This window comes from Taeniopygia guttata, chromosome 11 (assembly GCF_048771995.1).
Source record: "Taeniopygia guttata chromosome 11, bTaeGut7.mat, whole genome shotgun sequence".
Lineage (NCBI taxonomy): Eukaryota > Metazoa > Chordata > Aves > Passeriformes > Estrildidae > Taeniopygia > Taeniopygia guttata.
In genome coordinates this window covers 19,869,951-19,885,500 of record NC_133036.1, presented here as the reverse complement: position 1 = coordinate 19,885,500, position 15,550 = coordinate 19,869,951, and the positions used below count along the sequence as shown (strand labels likewise).

General features: G+C 46.8%; 1 protein-coding gene across 2 annotated transcripts; it reads left to right on the top strand.

Annotated features, from left to right (window-relative positions):
* The first annotated feature begins 169 nt into the window (after nucleotides 1-169).
* CMTM3 (CKLF like MARVEL transmembrane domain containing 3) lies at nucleotides 170-15,159 on the top strand. Of its 2 annotated transcripts, none has more exons than XM_041718639.2 (5): nucleotides 170-471; nucleotides 8,715-8,870; nucleotides 10,518-10,613; nucleotides 11,785-11,902; nucleotides 12,016-12,225. In XM_041718639.2, the coding sequence occupies exons 1-5, from the start codon at nucleotides 361-363 to the stop codon at nucleotides 12,075-12,077; spliced, it is 543 nt and encodes a 180-aa protein (XP_041574573.1). In that variant the 5' UTR covers nucleotides 170-360; the 3' UTR covers nucleotides 12,078-12,225. The 2 variants fall into 2 exon arrangements, with proteins under 2 accessions (XP_041574573.1, XP_030137933.3); XM_030282073.4 differs by lacking the exon at nucleotides 12,016-12,225 and adding an exon at nucleotides 13,374-15,159 and having other exon boundaries at nucleotides 174-471.
* Nucleotides 15,160-15,550: the final 391 nt, after the last annotated feature.

Sequence of the window (15,550 nt, the reverse complement as noted above, 5' to 3'; positions counted from 1 at the left end):
GTGCCATCCCCAGCGCCCGGTGGTTCCCTGTGCTCAGGGTGGCCCTGGTGCCGGTCCAGCAGCACAGCACGGGCCAAGGCCAAGGTGGCAGCCCGGTTCCATTGTCCCTGGCCCGGGGCTGGGGGCGGGCGCTGGGGCCGCCCCCCACAGCTGGGGATGCTGAATCTTTTTTTTTTTCACGTTTCCGCAGTGTCACGATTTCCGCTTCCCTCCTTCAGAGAGGGAAAAAAAAAAATTCCACGGCCAACCCCCTCCCCCGAGCGTGCTCCCGAGCCCGGCTCGAGCTCAGCGCGATCTCGGCCAGAGCCCGGCCCGGCCCAGCCCGGCCCGGCCCGCGCCCACCCCGCCCGCGCCGCGGCCATGGAGGACCCCGAGCCCGCGGGGGCCGCGCCAGCCCCCGGGCTGAGCTCGCTGCTCCCCTCCCGGGAGCTGCTGCGCTCCCGCAAGGGGCAGCTGCTGCTCGCAGAGTCGGTAAGGACGGGACACCGGGGCCGGGGGGCTGCGGGAGCCATCGCCGGGGCAGCCGGGACCCGAGCGGGCTCCGCCGGACCGACCCGCCCGGGCCGCTCCCCGTGCGGCTGAGCCGAGAGCGGTCAGCAGCTGAGGGGAAACAACCGAGGAGCGAGGGGGCAACAACCGAGGGGAAAAGTGGGGAACAACAACCGAGGGGAAAAGTGGGGAACAACACCCGAGGGGAAAAGTGGGGAACAACAGCCGAGGGGAGAACTAGGGAACAACAGCCGAGGGGAGAACTAGGGAACAACACCCGAGGGGAAAAGTGGGGAACAACAACCGAGGGGAAAACAACCGAGGAGAGAGGGAGACAGCATCGAGGGGAGATGGGGAAACAGCCACACCGGAGTGGGGGAACTGCAGAGCTGAGAGTGAAATGGATTTAGTGTCATTCAGGCACAGCACCTTAGAGACCAGAACTTGTCACGTTAGACTTCCAGTGCCCTCATTGTGTTTCACTATCGGGGATTTCTTTTCGGTAAAAAAGCGCTTTGATTTCGTTTTAAGCTATTTGCGGTGTGAATCCAGTCACCACTAGGGCTGCAGTCTGCATTATCGGCTGTGCCAGGGTAGGGGCAGCCTGTCCTGAGTGTGTCAGGAAAGAATTTACTCATGAATTTGGGATATGTGCATCACGGTCACTCAGCTGCTGTCCAGAGCGGTGCTTGTCCCTGACCCTCAGGGATGCGCTGGCTCGCTGCTGTGCAGCCCTGGGGCTGGAGAGCTGCCCGGAGGGAAAGGCCCTGGGCTGAGACAGCCGCTGGGCACCAGCCAGGTGGGCTCAGGGCCAGGGGACCTGGCCTGGATCAGCAGCACTGTGGCAGCAGGACCAGGGCAGGGACTGTGGTGTGACACTTTATGGAATTTTACGTGTACAGGCTTAAACCCTGAGCTGAAACAGTACCCACGTGATAGGGAAGGAGATCGCCCACCCCACGGGGAGTCAGTATTTCACACCAAAATTTAGCTTTTGAAGAGGAAGCTTGTTGAGTGAAATTAGATGTTCAACATCATTTTTGCTAGAAATAATGATAAATTCAAACAGTGAGTTTGCCGGAGTTTTGGCAGCAGATAGTCAGATACCAGGACAGCCCAAACCAGCAGTCAGGTCCATGGAGCACTGTTGAGATGTGCAAGGTGTCTCTAGCTATCCACTGTGCTAGCTCAGGAAAAGAAACCAGGATATTCCAGCAAAAAGAGAGATAAGGAACAGACAGAAGCAGGCAGGATTGCCTGTGACCAGCTGGTGGGGACCAGCCCTGGGGGCTTGTGGGGCTGCAGGCAGAGAGACAGGGAACAGCCAGATGAGGCTGGCTTTGAGAGGAAAAGCATTCACTCTGGAGGTTGATTTCTGTGGTGGGGAAAGCCTCGGGCTGGGTAGCAGCAGGCCACGGGCTTTATCTCCACCAGAAGAATGCCAGCTACCCCACCCCTTCTCCAGGTACCCCATCACTCACACAACTTGTGTAGTTTACCGACCCACACATTTAGAAGATACCAGAGCCCAGCTAACCTGGCTCCTTTGGCACGTATTTTTGTTACATACTATAACACACACTGGAATTTCCTTTACAAGCTTACAGCCACTAAATGATGGCTTTCAGACAGCCTCAGAATGATGGCATATTGGAGGAATACTGTTCTGGTCATGGGATCCGACTCACCCTTTCGTTGTCATAGAGAAGAACTGACAAAGCCTCCTTGGAGTAATAAAAACTGCTCTGTCTTGACAAAACAGGGATTTATCCTTTGTAAGGTTGCTCGGAGCTTCCCAAGGGCTTGGCTGGCTGAAAGCAGCTCTAAAATCCCATCTGCAGAGAGCTTTCCTTGTGCTCCTTGCAGGCCAAGCCCACGTGCTCAGGACGTGGTTTCCTGGCAGATAAGAGGCAGCAGTAGTTTCTCTCCAGTTGTCTCAGCTTTGCCAGAAGAAACCCTTGAAGACAACACAGGCCCCAGAGTAAATGCAGCCTGTATACAATTAGAGAAATGCAGTGCCAAATAGTTGAAGATGAGTCCAACTTAAATCTATCATGGTTTAAATCTGTGTTTCATCTTTAGCTTTGTATTTCTTGTCTTGAATATTTAATTTTTTTCCTCTGACACAGTGCTAATGTGGGGTGGGGTTGTGTTCTGCATAAATGTATGGAAATAATATTCATGGATACACTTTTTGAACAGTGCCTTTTGTTCAGAAGCAAAGTGGGGTCCTCGTTACTGTTACAAATGTCACATTATTCAGCATCTTGGCAGTTCCCCAGAAATGCACTTTATTTCTGCAGCTCTCAAGCCATTTTTGAAAATAACATTTCCACATGGAAAACCTTTGGGATGTTCAGGTGTGATTTGCTCTGGTGCAGTAGCCATGTAAACTGGGCATCCCAGTGCTTCCCCTAGAACAGGCCAGGCTGGGGATGGAGCTGATTACAGGTAGAGGCTTAATTATAATCTCAAATTTTATTCAGATAAGGAAATTATCCTCCCCTCATCCCCTGTTCCTTTTTCTTTTGATCTCCACAGAATGGTTGGGGTTGTATGGGATCTGTGAGGAACATCCAGTCCACCTCCCCACTGACCTGCGTGATTAATTTTTTATTCCACCTGGGGCAGCTGTAAAGCCAGAAAGAAGCAGTAGCATCGAATACATTTATAATCTTAACTATCTCTTCTAATCCTGTTTATTCTCACTGCCTTGCTCCCTCCATTTTCTAACCACCGTTTTTAATCTTTCAAGTTACTCTTTTTTCCTCTCTATTCTCCCCCCCATGCCATAGTTTCTTCCACGTATTTAAAGACTCTTCTTAAGCTACTGATTTTTCCTTAACCATTCGTGTTGCTGTGTTGAAGGTCAGCATCTCATCCTTGCTCTTTTCTACCTTCAAGAGATGAGTTTTCATTTCCCTATGTCCGAGTTGGAACCATTTAACAGCCACTCTCACACTGGCACCAGAGCTTGTCCAGCAGGATCCCCAGCAGTGATTCTGCTGCTCACCTGGCTGTTCACTCAAGCCCTTGTGGCTGCTTTAATTGGCATCTCCTCAGTCTCCTGAAGCCAGCATGCAGTGGCACTACATTTTATTTCGTTTTTATAAAAATGCAGTGTGAATAGGTAAAGTTGTGCCACCTTCATGGTGACATAAAAGGATGTAGAAATCATTATGCCTGTTTCTCTCCTCTTTTCCTGTCTTTCTTCTGTCTTTTCAGTCTCCTCTGACCTGACCTTCGTAACTGAAACTCCTGCTGCTCGGTGTAAGCTCTCCTTTGAAGAGGCCCCTGTGTTTTCCTCAGGGCCTGTAGGCAGAAGGCCTCTCCTGCAGCCAGTTGTGGAGGAAGCAGGAATTTCACCTCCTCGACAAGTGCAGCAGAGAAGTAGTAACTGAACAGCAGAGACCACTGAGTGATGCACTTTGTCTGTCTGACAAGAATACAAGAAAAAAACACACTCTTGTCCAGAAGATGACACTGCTACCCACTCGTAAAGCCTCAGGCAAAGCTGTTCTTTCCTGGGGAGGGAGGTGGGAGCAGGAGATGAGGAGGTGGTGCAGAGATGGCAGTGGCTACCCAGCATCCCCGTGTTCCCAGTGGGTTCCAGTGGGTCTGTTCTCTCTCCTCAGGGGAGACAAAGGCCTCTGGAGCTGCCATGACCTCAGCGCTGCTCAGGCCTCCCTCCCTTCAGGGACACTGTGCTCTCTAACCACTGTCAGGATTGTTTTTTAGACCTTGAACTGCAAGCTGGTTGTACAATAAAGTATAAACTTTGTAATGCCTGGCTACTTTAAGAAGCTCAGCAACACAATAATAAGTAGTAATTACATGGGTTTAAATGGGAAAGTTACTTTCTGAAACACAATACCCAATAAGGGTTTTGTGTGAATGGGAGTGTACATAAAAGGTGCTCAGTGAATAGTCAGGCTGCTTTTTTGCCAGGATTTTTTATACTCTTATGACTGCCAAGCCCTGAAAGGTTCTTCCTGTCCTGCTCTGTGCTGCATTAGAGCTTCCTGCATGCAGATACTCCTTCACAGTGAAGCTGGCAGCAGTCACACCAGCCTGTCATCAGCAGCTCAGGAAGAGCTCAGACTCTGCTGCTCTCAGTGCTCAGGGTGCAATCCCAAGTGAGGGGAAGAGAAAAACACTGTGTAAATACCAATTCACAAAACTGATAAAATACTGCTGCTTCTTTTTCCCTCCTAGAAGCTGCAGTGCTTTCTGAAAGTGCTAGAAATTAACTTGCAACTGCATGGAGCCTCACAGACTTCCTCTCTAGCTGCCTTTTTTTTTTTTTTTTAAGCATAGATAAAGAGATAGAAAAACAAGGTCCCATTGCTTGCCCTTTCTCTGAAGTGACCCTGAAACACACAACTCCAGGAAAAGAGGTGCAGAAAAAGTTTGATGTGCAATGGAACATTTGACTGTCCTTGGAGGGGTCAGGACATATTCTGAAAGGTGCTTTTGAGTTTTGAGAGCACCTTTCAGTTTGCAAGATGTTTCTCACAAAGACTTGAAGTCTGGAAAAGTACGTAGGTAGGTGTCATTATTTCTGGGTATAGACTGGTACTGCAGTGTTTGTATTGTGGGAGGAGAGATGTATTTTTAAAAATTTAAGATAACATCAAATGCTTGAGTTAGTGGCAGTGCACTTAAATGGTCAGAAAAGGCACCTGCTCACTTCTGTAATTCAAAAAAGACAGTTATAGGTAATATCCAGTATTGCTCAAGGAGTCCGTGCATTCCCGCTGTCAGAAGAGGAAATGAGCTCTACACAAGGAGAAATGAGAAACATCATCAAAACCCTACAATTTGTGGGCTCTTATATTACACAGGTGTGTTCCCAAGCTACCAAGGAAGTTTGGCATTAAAATCCTTGTCAGGGAGACAGAAAAGAAGAAAAGCAAAGAGCGAGGTGCAGTACCAGGGTGCAGTGCCATGGTCATCACCTGACAGAGCCCTCAGGCACCCCTTCCTCTTGTTCCTCTGCTCTTTCCAAGGTCTGCCTCCCTCCCCTTCCTGTGCCTTCCAGCATTACCCCAGTGAAGGTATCCGAAAATACCATCTTTCAAATCTTCATTCTCAAAATCTGGTCTATTATTTTATAGACATTTATTTCACATAAAATCTTCCTTGGGCCCTTTTAGTCTCAGAGTGCCTGCAGAATGAGGAATGATGTTTAACTGCAGACCAATTACCAGTCTTCAGTCTTTCCCCTTTACTAATGCCATCAGTAAGCTACTGAAATCAAATGGCTTCTTGTGAATCAAAAGGTGCCTTTTTTTCAGTGTGCTAGAGGTGCAGTTCTCCTCACAAGGGGATGCTGACCAGTGGGGAGCAGGACAGGCTGGACTCAATCCCACCACTGAGGGGTGGGGGGGAAGGTGGCAATACAGTGACTGACTTTCAGGGCTGAGGAGCAGGCAGCAGGACACTGCTGGCATCTACCAGTCATGCAGGGCTTGGTTTGAACAAGTGACTGGCCTGGTAACCAGATTTTAAAATAAACAACTAAACTTCACCAGCTTCTCTGGGTCAGACCCAATTAGAAAGTTGAAATGCTCAGACTGGTGTCTCTTCAGCAGCTTCCCTGGCACAGAAGCAGGGATCCCCTGGCACCCCAACTCCTGGGATCAGGGGCTCCTTGGTGTGTTCCTGCCACAGAACAGCTCCTGTTTCACCTGAGTCCAGCTCGTGTCTGAACCTCACACCTGCCCGGGGCTGAGACGAGAGAGCAGGAGCTTTCCCTGGCACAAATTGCCACAAAGCAGTTAAGAACAGAACAGAAAGGCTTTCCTTTCATTTTACACTTTGACAGGAAAGCTTTTTTCTCAGTGCAAAAGCAGTCAGAGCACAGGAGTTACTGACACAAAGAGTATCGAGATCAGAGGGATCTCTGCTGTGCAGCATCACCTTACTGGTCTGAAATTTGCCTCTCTACCTCCCCTCGCTGCTCCAGTAGTAGTGTGTGTTATTTAACTGTGCATTTGATCCTTTCCTAAGAGATCAGTAGGTTTAGTTCAAGTCTGAGGATCTGCCATTGGAAGGGTTGTGGTCAGTGGGATCTGCCCTGAACCCATCTCCCTGCTGCTGTTCACTCCTGCAGCTCAACCATCACACACCTGCCTTTAGCCACAAAAAGGAAGATATTTTCTCAACACCAGAACAAAAAGAAAATGTCCTGTATAAATGGTGATTTCTTTTTATTCCAAGAAAACATAGAACTGTGTCTAAATTATGTTCCAGAAATGCAAGTGAAGCAAATTCACAAAGCAAGTGCATTCTTTGTTCTTTGGGGTGGGAAGGGAATAGGTGCTGTGATGGGAAGAAGGAAGTCCTCTCTCCTCTTAGGAGCTGTCAAGCTCTGGTAAACCCACTTCCCTTCAAAGAGTTCTTATCACTTTTAGCTCATAGGAAGAAAATACCACACTAAGGATGAGATACAGGGAATGAACTCCCTCCACTTTATGAAAATAAGAAAAACCTGCAGAGAGGCTCTGTGAGCAATAAACAAATCAGAGTGGGGTAAACACAAACAAATGGGGCAGATATTACCAGCTAGCAGGCCCATGCAGAAGTGAGCTCTATAAACTGTCTCAGCTCAGTTTCTTAGAACCCAGTGAAACAAGAACAATGCACAGACCTTTAAGATAAATATAGTCTCTTACTAAAAATGTCACATCCTCTCTAACCTCACCAGCCAGTCCTAATGGATGAAAACAGTTTATTCCAGCTGTTAGCATCCTGCTCAGGCCCTGACTGCTTTCCCCAAAACACAGGCTAAAATAAAGGCTTGGTAATTAATTACACCAAGAAAAGATTTCAGTGGGATTGAACTGCTTAGTTGTCCCCTAAACATAAAAGGTTTTTTTGATACAAGTTGCTGACATCTCATAGGAGTAATTGCCAATTAATAATTTTAGGAGCCTTATCACTCAAGTGTAATGATGATTTTTTTCTGAGGTACAGATAGTCCCCAGGAACCCATGGTAGTAGCAAACTAAGAAATCCAGAGATGAAATGTAACAAAGCAAATGCATTGATTACCTTTGCAGGAAGCTACATCTAACTTCAGATGTGCCATCTGGGGAAAAAAAAATCATTTCTTTTGAGTGGTGTGTGAGTGGGAATGTCAGTGTCCTGATTTGGAATTAGAAGTTAAAAAAGTCTTCGTAATCTAATGCTCAGTCTGGGCTGACCAAAAGCATCCCTGAGCTTTAGGAAGGCAGACATTTGTCTGAGCAGCCCAGGTGTAAATGTGTAATTCAGCATCCTGCCTACTTTTGTTACTTCAGGCTAATTTGATTGAAACAGCAACCAGTTCCCATGCAAGGCAGTAGAACAGGAGGACTGGCGCCTCTTTTTGGAGGTGACCAACCCACAGTACAGCAGCTGAAAGTGGTGCTGAGCTTCTCCATGGCTCCCTCACCTTCCACTTATGCAAACACAGTCTAGGAATGTAGGACAGCACTCTGGTACTGCTTGATTTAGGTGAAAATGCATGTTCTTCTGTTGTTTTGCCATTGTGAAACTTTCTACTTTGAGCCATATTCTAAAGGCATTTCAATTGAGTGCGGAAAAAAATATAATTTTTGATTATTTACTAGAGTTAGGAAACATTATGGAGATAAAAGAAATATATGGGAGTTATCTGTCCTATTACTGTGTAAAATAGCTGCCATGCTGGAAAACTGGAGCCAGACACTTCCAGAAGTCACAGAAAAATTAATTCTTGGCCCTTTTCTATCCATCATCAGCAGACCTTATTCTTTCAACTCCAAGATAATAAATGCTGAGTTACTTCAGGCTGTCTGAGCACTGATTTGGGTTTCAAATGAGAGCTGTCATGGCTGAAAGCTTAGAGCTCTGCTTGCTTGGCAACACCCCACTCTATATTCAGAATTATGTTGTCAGAGCTGTTTATAATCCAGAGCAAATGACCGACTTCGAGAGGTGCAAATCCACCCAGCGCTCCAGAAAAGCAATTTCACACACATGGAAATAAACACCATTACTTCAGTTTTATTCTGTGCTGAACAAGAAAAAACATTTGGCCCAATGAAAAATAAAAAAAAAGCAGGATGCTGAAGCTATGCCAGCAGCAGCAGCAGCAGCACTGACAGAAATACACAGGGAAAATAACACTTCAAAGCTTCTCAGCTGCCTACGGCTCTGCTATTCCATGCAAATAACTACGAGTTTTCCCTTTACTTTAGGTGCTGTCATTTATCATCTTTATCTGCTATATTGCATCTCTAGCAGCTTCTTTCATGATGGCACCACTCCTAGAGTTTCTGCTGGCATTGTTTCTTTTTTTTGCCTACGCCTCCAAGCTTAATGAGAAGTTTAAAGGAGTCCACTGGCCTTTGGCGGTAAGTGAGATGTGCAACAGAAACCTTCACATGTAATTGTGCAGCGCGAGGGGAGTGAAAGGGGCTGGGCAGGAGTTCGGGGTGACTATAACAACTTTACTGCCCTGTTAGAAACCTGTCAGAACTGCCTCTGCTTCAGAGGGTCCCAGAGCACTCTAAACTATGCTCTGCGCTGCACTGGAGCTTTTTGGATGCTGACACAAAGCATGGCTTTATCAAAGCACAGAATGCATGCCCAATTCCAGGCAGATGGCTTAGGGCAAGCATCAGCCCAAGTCTGACTACTGGGGGCTCTTTATTGCCACCCTTGCAGAGGGGGAAACAGATGATAATGGGCAGACTTCATGAGGTTGTGATTAAATTGTTGGGTAGAGTTACACCCACAGACAAACTGAGCTGCTCTGGGAAAGGGCAGCTCTGGCCAGTTCATGCCCACACAGGAGCCCAGTGGCTGCTGGGGCAGTGCTGGGGCTGCAGGAGAGCCCTGGCCACTGGATGTCCCTGCAGTCTCAAATAACTGCAAAGGGAGCAGCTGCCTTGCAGTACAAATACTTCAGAAAACCCCTCTGATCTTATCAGTCTGTGTTCTCTTTTGGTTCATTGTACTGAGGTTTGAACTGAGCTCTCAGTGTATAAAAATAGCAAGGCCACTGGTAGATAAAACAATATCAGTGACTGGCTACGATTGTGCACAGCTCTCAGCTGATAATCTCAGTTCCATCATTTTCCCATTTTCTACATGCATCTGGTTCCAGAACTACAAAAAAAAAAAAAAAAAAGGCATTTGTGTGTTTATTATGGCCATTACCATAACATACTGCAGGCACAGAATGTAGATAAGTGACCATGTCCTGACTTCAGAGGAATCGGGTTTCTTGCAGGATTTGTGCTTTGACACGGGATCTTACTCCTCCATCTGTTCTGGAAAGGCAGAAGGACTAATTGTGAACAGAGCTGAGGGTACGATTATTGCAGATCTCGTGGTTTGCACATGCCCTGGGACATAGCTCTGTGTTTAAAGCTCACTGCAGAGACATCCCTGCAGGTGACAGCAGGACATATCCCAGGGATCACACCAGGCACGTGCTCCTGTGGCAGGCTGGTGGAGCTGGTAGGGGACGTGGGAAGTACAAATCATTCCAACACTAAACCAGTGTTTTCCTGAATGAGGAGCTGCACAGACAGGTCTCCTTGGAGATCTCCACACAGCCCTGCATCCACAGAGAGACAGGCACCCGCTCCCATGGAAGCTGGGACCTCCTGAGCCTCTGGTGCCACAGGAGTTCTGCTCAAACATGAGGTTTTTAAGGCATTTCAAACCATTTTCCCATTAAAGCCCTTGCTGTGCTCCAAGGCAAATGCCCCACACAGCCCTTCCCAGGCTGAAGGAAGGTCTGCCTGACACAGGGTAGCAGCAGGATTTATCCCAGCATCTTTGAGAGCAGAAGTTTATGCCAAGGTTCAGTTCTTCTCTTATTTAGAAACATTCCACAGATGAGCAGTTCCTCCTCTACAGCAAACCAGGCTGTGGTCACACGCCAGCAAAGCCACTGATGCAGCAACAGAGGGACTGAGTGTTCGTTTCCAGAATGGTTTTCAGAGGAAATCCTTGACCAGGCTGAGAATGCACCCTTGCTTCTTCCACAGGATTTCTTGCGCTGTGTCACTGCTGCCATTATTTACTTTGCCATTTCAATTGCTGCTGTCTCAAAATACAACGATGGAGCATCTAAAGCAGCAGGGGTGAGTAGGCATGAGCTTTCCACCTAAGTGCTGTGGTGAACTGAGTACACTTCAGTACATGGGTGTAATTAAGAAACAGTTCAAATATGACCCCACTGCAAGTCATAGAAGTTTCATCAGCTAACTGAGAATTAATTTGCCTAAAGCAAAGAAGAAATGGTCACTTTCAGAAAAACATGTCTTGAACCAATGAATAGTTTTTTTCACTCTAAGAGAGCTGCTCAGTGTTGACTGTACCCTTAGAGAAGACACCTATTCTGCTTTTTGATTTTACTACCTGCTCCTGCAAGGAGTGTCAAGATCCTTGAATGAGGCAAATAGTAATAATGATGATGATAAAAAAAAAGAACTCAAACCTGAAACTGCTAAGGCTAGCCTAAATTAAGTGATTTCAACCTCCTACCTCTCCTGCTTAGTTTTACTTGGATGAGTTGAAACAAGAGCAGTGTCATTTTACCCTCCAGTACAAGGACTGCCCAGGAGAGACCCTTCACCCATCAGCATTTTGTGGTCAGAAATACAATACAGCCCCTACATCTGCAACTTGATTCTAAGCATCAATAATGTATGCAGCATAAATAAAATTTGCATAACAATTTTTTAAGCTTGGGAGGAACAGTGCCCAGTGGTGTCAGCCAGCAGCCTTTCCCAAACCACCCCACAATACAAGCCCAAATCTTGTTTAATCTTCGTGCCTGCTGTGAGCCATGGAGCAATGGAGTGTGTTCAGCTCCCAGACCAGCACCTGGCTTGGCACAACTCTGCTGCTCTGACACTGCAGGGGCAATTCCAGAATCATTTTAATCTGTCTAGTTCACTCAGCAATAGACACCTATCCTTGCAAACAAGTGGAAAATTATTTCCCAAGAAATGGAGGTGATTCCTTGGTGGCAGAGGTGCCTGGGACAGTGGAGGTGCAGGAGGTGCTGATGCCCAAGAGGGCTGCAGCCTGGGGGAGGGATAAAGACACCCCTGGTCACTTCTCAGGCTCCCAAAGGAGCTGTAATTCAGGTGTTACCAATGTGTCACAAACCATTTCCCTTCCCTGCCTTTTTGGAAAGGCATGGTCCAAAAAAACCACTGGAGTTTTCCTGTGTGGGTTTGGTTGGGTTTGGTTTGTCCCTAACAGATAGGAGCTGCTGTTAAGGAGAGCATTATTTTGCCCTTTCAGGTGTTTGGGTTTGCAGCCACCATCGTGTTTGCCGTTGATTTCTACATCACCTTCAATGACCTGGTCACTTTCCTCAAGCAGGGCAGCTCCGATTCCCCCGAGGGGCGCAAGACAGAAGGTGGGTGAGATTCCCTGCATGTCTCATGAGCTGCAGGGTGAGATTTCCCTCGCCCTCTCACCCTTTGCAGGGAGCAAGGGCTCTTGCTCAGTAAAAGCAGTTTCTACTCTTAGGTTTGTCTGCCACAGCTCTGCTCAAGGAAGCTGTTAGGAAGCTGCAAATGGAATTCCAGTGATTTATTAAGACAATATGCAAGCCAGGAATGTGAAGTTTCTCAGAGTTTCACATCTAACTTTGAAAAGCCCCAGTTCCAGTTATAGAAATCACCATGCAGCACAGATTTTCTTTCCCTATTAAAATGTCTTGCTGTCGAAACAAGCAAACTTCTAATTTTTTTTTTTTTGTAACTTATAATTAACATCCATTAATCCACAGTATTTAATGTCCAAATAGTGCTTTTCTCTTTATCATTTCCTTATCATGATTGCCTCTTATGATCTTTGACCATCTGTGGGCAAATGACCTTGAAATCCAAGGGTAAAACAGCATAAAATTAACAAGGTTTTTTTTTTTTTTTTCTATTACAGTCTACTTCAGATCAGACAGATCCACTTAGAAAAAGATAAAAAGGAGGTGTTGGGTGTTCAAAGCCAGTTCAAGTCAGGACAGGGGTAGTTGTTTTGTAGTTTCCAGGAGCCCAAATAAGGCATCACATCCCTGTGACTCTTTATTGCACCCACATGGATTAAAAAGACTGCTCCACACTTAAAATCAAACAAAAAATATCCCAAATCACCCCAGAGCACCCCATCTAAAACCCCTGCAAAACCAAACACCCAAGGTTTGTATAGAATCCGAGGAGGTGAACAGCAGCACTGACAGTCTCTGCTGGGGATTTTAGTAGACTGTTAAGTGTTTTTCAAGCTTTAGGCTGAAAAGAGGGACAAAGGAAAAAAAAGAATAAAAGGAACAGGAAACAGACTGTAAAAGCTAAAAACTGAACTGCCCTCAGAAGATGATCAGGTGGCAAGGGTGCAGAATTAGGATACAGATCCAATTCCCCTGGAGATGGACACAGAATTACGTAAACAATTCATAAAGAAGTGCAGTTACACAGCTTCGTGTTGGTGTTTGTGGCCATGCAAGGAGGGCTCAGCCCTGCAGCCCCACTTGTGTTCACACAGGGGCTCTTCAGTGCTGAGGCCAGAAGGATGGAGCTCCATGGGCCTGCTGGGATTTCTCAGCATCTCAGAGCTTCTGGCTCTCAGAGGTGTAGAGCTGCAGGGCACACAGCAGTGCCCAGAGCTGTGCCAGCAGGGCCTCTCAGCAGCATCTCCCAAGTCCTTCAAGCACCATTTCAGGTCCCATCACCTCAGCAAGGGCTGTCATTTCACAGAAGTGTTCATTCCCAGCACTGCTGTGTCCTTTGAGGCACACCCTGCCAGCGCAGCCTCCCTGTCCCAGCCAGAGCCACAGCTGGGGGGAAATTCCAGTTTGCATTTTCACTTTTGTTCCTTGTTTCACCCCTCAGATGAGGACTCCGACTCTGACTCAGACTGAAGAACCAAACACCAACCAAGCGTGAAGGGAAGATGATCAAGCACTTTCCTCTTTGCTGAATGCACTGCCAACTAAAATATCCCCTCATTTCAGCCCCTTTCCACCTCACTGTTTATGGAATCACCAGAGCACAGACAGGGCAGTGATGTGGAAAAGGAGACTACTCCCAGTGCCATTGAACACTCCTTGGCAACTACAGATCCTACAGCAGATCTGCCCAAACAACACAGCTCAGTTCTCTGTTGCCCCTCCCCACTCAGCACATCCATGTCCTGAGTAAATGGGAGCAACATTTTAAACAAGCTTTTAATGTGCTCTCATAATTCCAAACCTGTAACACTTAGAGTTTTTATACTTCTTGATGTGCCAAAGAGGAGAGGTTTGGATGCCTCTGTTTGTATTTTTCTTGATTAACTAACAGTATTTCTTTATCCAAAGTCTGAATACTCCCAAGCACTGAAGGCATGGATTACAGTTAACACATTGGTCTCAATACCTTTGTATCTCCTATCTGTGACAAGGAAAAGTGACAACTGGAAATCTGCAACAAGAGCAAACCTCAAAGTATAATGGTGCTGCGGGGCAGCTGGCTCATCAAACATTCAGTATCCCTTGTTTTAAGCTGCTTGGATGGAGTCACATCCCCTCTGCTGAAATTTCACCACAGGATGGGGTGGAAGAGGTGAGGCAGCTCTGAGCAGCCCTGTCCTGTTTCTGTGGAAGCCCTGGGAGTGTTTGCACAGCCAGGGAAGGCAGGCTTGGCAAATACCTCCCAGCAGGACCTGCCTGGTGAAACCTGCAGGTGTTTGTGCCCCAGGCACCAGTGCTGATGTCCTGCTCTGTGCCACAGGCCACTGGTGCTGCCACACTGAGTGCACCCAGGCCCCAGGAGGGCAGTGCCTCCTCCCCACTGTGAAAATGCCAAGAAACCAACCCCAAACTACAAAATGTCCACAATTAATTCATCTCCCCAGCCCCCTTCTTTCAGTGTGGGTGGGTGGGGTGAGTTGGGTTGGTTTTTCACCCCTGGAAGGATGTGATCTATCCTGTGGTGTTGTATTCCAAGGAAGAAGCCCTCTGAATTTATAAGCTGTTTTCACAGGTAGCACAACCTACCTTGGAATATCTGTATCCATTTATAAGCACTTGGGAATGCTTGGGAAGAGCATGGCACGCTCCTCACAGGTGGCATCAGACAGGTCTGTGGCAAAGAAACCTGTATGGATGTTTTAAAAATTAATACAGTACCAGAACAGGTATGATTAAAATGAGAGCAGATGGTACTAACAAAGTAAGTGAAAAATAGGGATGAAAAGGCAGATTTCCTTTGGAATAAAATCAGCACCTGGGTTCCAGCTGCCTGTGGCAGCTGCCAGCAGGACGGGGGAGCTGGCAGGATCAGGGGGTGCTGATCAGGCTCAGAGCTGGCCAGCAGGCAGCTCCTGCATCTCTTGCTTTCTGACCACTGACAGAGTAAATGCAAAACAAGTGCTTGCTTCTAAATGGGACAGACAATATCTGATTTATGAGAAAGATTTCTTTGGACCTTTTCTTGTACAAAATCCTGTGTTTCTTTCCCTTCTCTTGTCATTTTACTGCCACACACTGTGATGTTCAGGGGACCTGGGCTCATTATTATACTTGTTTTGCATTTCTCTTTTTTTTTTTTTTTTTAAGTAAAAAATGTACTGCATGTCACAGCTGGAGACATGGTTAATATTAAGGAACCATGCTGGATTAAACTTCTTTTAATAGAAGTGTTGGGTGTCTTTACTTACTTGAAGACCTGATTTTGCTGCTTTGCCTCTGCCCAGCACAAGGGACAGTGACTTCAGGAATCCTAAGTCTGCACTGGGCAAGGGGCACAGCTCAGAGCCAGCCCTGGGTACCAGCCACAGGACAAATCTTCCTTAGGGCATGAGATGAAAAAATTTAACCAAGAATTTATTCTAACTATTGAGTAGACATTGTGGATTCACTGCTCTTTCTTTGCAATACAATAACCCTGTAAACAACAAAATCCCCTTCAGGTTCATCCTTCACACACCAAAAATATACTGAGGTTTTCTGGTCATTTTTTCCATGTTGGTTAAAGTAAACAGACAGCAAACAAAATGTTCATTAGTTGCTTCAGGACTGCTTTAGCAG

Excerpts from the sequence above, each read along its gene's own strand:
- CMTM3 (XM_041718639.2), top strand. The coding sequence starts at position 361 with ATGGAGGACCCCGAGCCCGCGGGGGCCGCGCCAGCCCCCGGGCTGAGC. Across the intron at positions 472-8,714 it reads AGCTGCTGCTCGCAGAGTCG|GTGCTGTCATTTATCATCTT; the intron begins GTAAGGACGGGA and ends CCTTTACTTTAG. Across the intron at positions 11,903-12,015 it reads CGAGGGGCGCAAGACAGAAG|GTTTGTCTGCCACAGCTCTG; the intron begins GTGGGTGAGATT and ends TTCTACTCTTAG.